This window comes from Desmodus rotundus, chromosome 8 (assembly GCF_022682495.2).
Source record: "Desmodus rotundus isolate HL8 chromosome 8, HLdesRot8A.1, whole genome shotgun sequence".
In the NCBI taxonomy this organism is placed as follows: domain Eukaryota; kingdom Metazoa; phylum Chordata; class Mammalia; order Chiroptera; family Phyllostomidae; genus Desmodus; species Desmodus rotundus.
In genome coordinates this window covers 130,824,701-130,829,817 of record NC_071394.1, presented here as the reverse complement: position 1 = coordinate 130,829,817, position 5,117 = coordinate 130,824,701, and the positions used below count along the sequence as shown (strand labels likewise).

The 5,117-nt window shown below is 61.3% G+C and overlaps 1 protein-coding gene across 1 annotated transcript; it reads left to right on the top strand.

Moving 5' to 3' along the window:
* Nucleotides 1-425: 425 nt before the first annotated feature.
* On the top strand, nucleotides 426-5,054 carry MST1 (macrophage stimulating 1). The gene is given in 19 exon segments (XM_024566015.3): nucleotides 426-442; nucleotides 444-517; nucleotides 1,186-1,333; nucleotides 1,413-1,525; nucleotides 1,608-1,722; nucleotides 1,804-1,940; nucleotides 2,020-2,140; nucleotides 2,286-2,404; nucleotides 2,557-2,725; nucleotides 2,844-2,974; nucleotides 3,061-3,163; nucleotides 3,283-3,419; nucleotides 3,508-3,543; nucleotides 3,632-3,752; nucleotides 3,922-3,999; nucleotides 4,128-4,274; nucleotides 4,354-4,460; nucleotides 4,560-4,699; nucleotides 4,823-5,054. Coding segments are annotated over 19 exon segments (2,175 nt in total). The 3' UTR covers nucleotides 4,985-5,054.
* Nucleotides 5,055-5,117: the final 63 nt, after the last annotated feature.

The following is a 5,117-nucleotide window of genomic DNA, read 5'->3' as shown; positions in this document are numbered from 1 at the left end:
AGTCAGCAAAAGGCGCAGGCTGCTTTGGGGCCGGGGCAGGGAACACTCCCCACTCTCCAAGGGAAAACAGGCTCAAAAAGCTTTAAAATCACCACCTAGGGGCTGCAACCTAGGCCTCTGGCTGCAAAGGTGTCTATATTGCCCTTCCCTTCAGAGCAGCCTAGGCTGCAGGGGGACTCCACCCTGACCCCAGGGCACCTGAAGTCCCCACTAAACCTTTTCAACACCTGCCCACTACACAGGGAGACCCCTCTGGGGCAAGCTGGGCCAGAGTGAGGGCCCTTTCCCCTCACCCAGGGGGCCTGAGGTTTGGCTCCACCCCCGTTCCTGTCACTGGGTCTCAGGTCAGGCCCCAGCAGGCCTGGAGTGGGGGTGTGGAGCCAGAGCCACCCAATCCCATAGGGACAGGTTTCACAATTTCCCGGATGGGGCTGTGGTGGGTCAGTGCAGCCTCCAGCTAGGAGGATGGGGTGGCTTCCACTCCTGCTCCTTCTGATTCAGTGCTCATGGGCCCCTGGTGAGTGTGTTCCCCCCTGCCCCTCACTGGTCCCCATGTGCCTTCAGGAAGGAGTCAGTCCCAGGCCTATCCTGCTATTCAAGCCAGGAGCTCACTTTCCTATCGAGCACAGGGCACTGGGTGACGTCAGCTTCTTGCACAGAGCTGGGCAGCCCCAGGAACACAGACACACTGCCTGTTCAGGCCTGCATTAGGACGTCTGCTGTAGCACTGAGGCAGCGTGGGGGCTGAGCAGAGGCATGCATGCGGCAGTTGTCCCTCACCACCTGATCTATCCTCTAACCTAGCATGTGCCCTCCCACATGCTGGTGAGAGGCCAGACTTGGAGTCAGAACGCCTGGGTTGGGCCTCTGCCTGGGCAGTACAACTGCTCTGGGCCTGGCATTCTCAGCTGAAAGACAGGATGTAAGGAGTTCCATCGGGCAAGCAACAGCTCCCGCTGCTCCCATAGAATGTATGTTTTAGATCTGGGTCTGGTGCCTTGCCCACGCAGCAGTGGAGCAGGCGATAACTACCATGTCCGGGCCTGCTTCACCCACCCTGTACAGGGGTCCAGCCCTTGAATGTGTCCACAGAGTTTATCCCAGAGCCTATAGCGTTGATCCCCGGAATGAACAAAGTGTGGGTGTGCTGACAGACATGAACTGACACGCATGTCCACCCCGAAGGGCAGCGCTCGTCTTTGAATGACTTCCAGGTTCTCCGGGGAACAGAGCTGCAACACCTGCTACACACCGCGGGGCCTGGGCCTTGGCAAGAGGATGTGGCAGATGCCGAGGAGTGTGCACAGCATTGCGGGCCCCTACTGGACTGCAGGTGAGTGGTGACAGGACCTGGATAAGACTGGGGGCAGAGGAACCTGCACACTGAGTGACCCTGTGCCGCCTCCTCCCAGAGCCTTCCACTACAACGTGAGCAGCCATGGTTGCCAGCTGCTGCCATGGACCCAGGACTCGCCCCATACATGGCTGCAGCGTTCGGGTCACTGCGATCTCTTCCAAAAGAAAGGTTGAATGGCTGTGGAGAAGGGTGGCTGGAGATAGGGGCGCTGGGCCCTCAGGCCTTGTTGATGTGTGTCTGTTGCTCCCAGGCTATGTACGGACCTGTATCATGGACAATGGGGTCGATTACCGGGGCACTGTGGCCATCACCACGGGTGGCCTAACCTGCCAGCACTGGAGCCACAGGGTCCCCAATGACCACAAGTGAGAGGGACACCTCCTCTCTGTCCCTGCTGGTGGGTGCCTGCCCCCAGCACGCACTGCATTGCAGCTCTCTGCACCTAGGTACATGCCCACACTCCATAATGGCTTGGAGGAGAACTTCTGCCGCAACCCTGATGGGGACCCCAGAGGTCCCTGGTGCTACACGACAGACCCTGCTGTGCGCTTTCAGAGCTGTGGCATTAAGTCCTGCCGGGAGGGTAAGTGGCTCCGGGTAGAGCCAGGGGCAGGAGGAGCGTGCCCACACCCATCCACAAACACACTGCCCTGTGTCTCCAGCCGCATGTATTTGGTGCAACGGCGAGAATTACCGTGGCTCAGTGGACCGCACTGAGTCAGGACGCGAGTGTCAGCGCTGGGACCTGCAGCGCCCACACCCGCACCCCTTTGAGCCTGGCAAGTACGCATGGGCAGGCTCCGAGCCTCGAGGGCCAGGCTAGGGGAGGGTCCGGGACTCCAGGGCTGGGCTCGATATAAGGCGGTAGGACGGGGCCAGATATGGCCTGATTCCCAGGACCTTGTTCACGCTTGGCTACGGCCCCCAGGTTCCTTGACAAAGACCTGGACGATAACTACTGCCGGAATCCTGACAGCTCCGAGCGGCCCTGGTGCTACACCACCGATCCTCAGGTGGAGCGAGAGTTCTGCGACCTTCCCAGCTGTGGTAGGTGGGCGGGGCCTGAGAAGTGTGGGGGCGTGGCGGAGCTGGAAAAGGGGGCGACACCTGGAGGGAGACCTTTGGGAGTGGGGTTCGGCCTCAGCCCCAGCCCCGATTTCAGCTCTGGCTCGGCCCCGACTGACCTGGGTCCATCCAAGGGCCCGAGGCACAGCCGCGCCAAGAAGCCACGACACTCAATTGCTTCCGCGGGAAGGGTGAGGGCTACCGGGGCACGGCCAACACCACCGCCGCGGGCGTGCCCTGCCAGCGTTGGGACTCGCAGAATCCGCATAAGCATCGCTTTGCGCCTGAGAAGTACCCATGCAAGTGAGGTGGCTGTTGACCCTGGGGCGGGGCTTGGAGGAGGGCGGGGCCTGGGGCGGAGGCTGGGCTCTAGCCCGAGATTGGCTGGGACCCAACTACGCTGAGCGGAGCACCTGCCCAGGGACCTTCGGGAGAACTTCTGCCGAAACCCCGATGGCTCAGAGGCACTCTGGTGCTTCACATCGCGGCCTGGCATGCGGGTAGCCTTCTGCTACCAGATCCGGCGCTGCACCGACGATGTGCGACCTGAGGGTAAGGCCTGAGCTTGGGCTGGACCTACCTACCCGCAAGGCTCTAGCAAGAAACGGCTGACGGCCGCCTCTACCCGCCCGCCGCAGACTGCTACTACCGCACAGGGGAGCAGTACCGCGGCTTGGTCCGCAAGACCCGCAAGGGCATCCCGTGCCAGCGATGGTCCGCGGAGACGCCACACAAGTCGCAGTGAGTTGGTCGGCGCCTTCATCCCGAAACCCTAGCACCACAAGCTGTAAACTCTCAAATTGGAGTCTGGTGGGGATTTGGGATTGCGCTGCGATAAATTTGCACCCCCATCCATCTAGGTTCACGCCCACCTCCGCCCCCCACGCGCATCTGGAGGAGAACTTCTGCCGAAACCCTGATGGGGACAGCCACGGGCCCTGGTGCTACACTATGGACCCGAGGACTCCCTTCGACTACTGTGCACTGCGGCGCTGCGGTGAGTGCCGGAGACACTCTCCCAGGGCCGGCCCTACCTCCACTGCAGAAGGCTGGCTGTCTAACCCGGGTGAACTTGGCTCTTTCAGATGACGACCAACCACCGTCCATCCTGGAGCCCCCAGGTACAGACTTGGGCCAGTATGGGTGGGGGGCCCTTTGCCTCCTGTCGGCACACAGTGGGGTTCCAATAGGCCCATCCTACACCCTCAGATCAGGTTCTGTTTGAGAAGTGTGGCAAGAGGGTGCCTCGCCTGGACCAGCATCGCTCCAAGCTGCGTGTGGTCGGGGGCCAGCCTGGGAACTCACCCTGGACAGTCAGCTTGCGCAACCGGTGAGGCACAATGGCCCATCTCCCCAAAAGAGGGGTTGAGGCTGGACCCTCTGTTTGTACAGGGGAAGGTGGGGACCGGTCTCTCGCCTCAGAGGTCCTAGCCCAGAGATGGCAGGTCCGACCGTGTGCCAGGACTCACTATTCCCTGTACTAACCCTTATTCCTCCAGGCAGGGCCAGCACTTCTGTGGGGGGTCCCTAGTGAAGGAGCAGTGGGTACTGACTGCCCAGCAGTGCTTTCCCTCCTGGTGAGCCTCCCTGGGGTTTGGGGACCCACCCAGTCCCACCCTCCTGCCTTCATCTGCCCCAGGCAAGCCAAAGGTGAACCTCGGGGCAGCAGACTCTAAGTCATGCCTGAGCAGAGCTTCTCTCCCAGCCACGTGCCTCTCGGGGGCTATGAGGTCTGGCTGGGCACCATGTTCCAGAACCCACAGCCCACGGAGCCGGGCCTGCAGCGGGTCCAGATAGCCAAACTGGTGTGTGGGCCCCCAGACTCCCAGTTTCTGCTACTCAAGCTGGAGAGGTGTGTGTAAGTCCAGAGGGTGTGAGGTGGGGTCAGGCTGTGTGGCCTCAGGCGCTGAGTACCCTCATTTCTGCTAAAGATCTGTGACCCTGAACCAGCGCGTGGCCCTGATCTGCCTGCCCCCTGAGCGGTATGTGGTGCCTCCAGGGACCAAGTGTGAGATCGCAGGCTGGGGTGAGACCAAAGGTAGGAGCGCGGTACAGGGGCCCCAACTGCTCCAGGCCAGGAGGCCCAGCCCTGGACCTGCCCAAAGGCCCTCCCTTCTTCCCATTCCCTCCACTGTAGGTACAGGGAACAGCACGGTCCTCAATGTGGCTTTGCTGAATGTCATCTCCAACCAGGAATGTAATGTCAAGTACCGAGGGCGTGTCCAGGAGAGGGAGATGTGCACGAAGGGCCTGTTGGCCCCCGTGGGTGCCTGTGAGGTCAGTGGCAGGGGCCCTGGCGAGCCAGGGGAGGGCATGGGAAGCTGGAAATGTACTACTTTGTCCCCAGGGGACTAGTCTCTAGTGTGGCCCAGGGCCCTCACCAGCTCTCCCACCTGCCAGGGGGACTACGGAGGCCCACTTGCCTGCTTTACCCATGACTGCTGGGTCCTGGAGGGAATGATAATTCCCAACCGAGTGTGTGCACGGCCCCGCTGGCCAGCCGTCTTCATGCGTGTCTCTGTGTTTGTGGACTGGATTCACAAGGCCATGCGGCTGGGCTAAGCCTGGCTTCAACCCTGTGTACCTCAGGAAGGACAAAGCTTCCTGGCAGACATAAAACCGCCTTTCCCCTCTATGCCCATGTAGGGTGCTTCTTAGTCTCTGCTTCTAAGGAATGAAGTGGCGATGCCTTGCT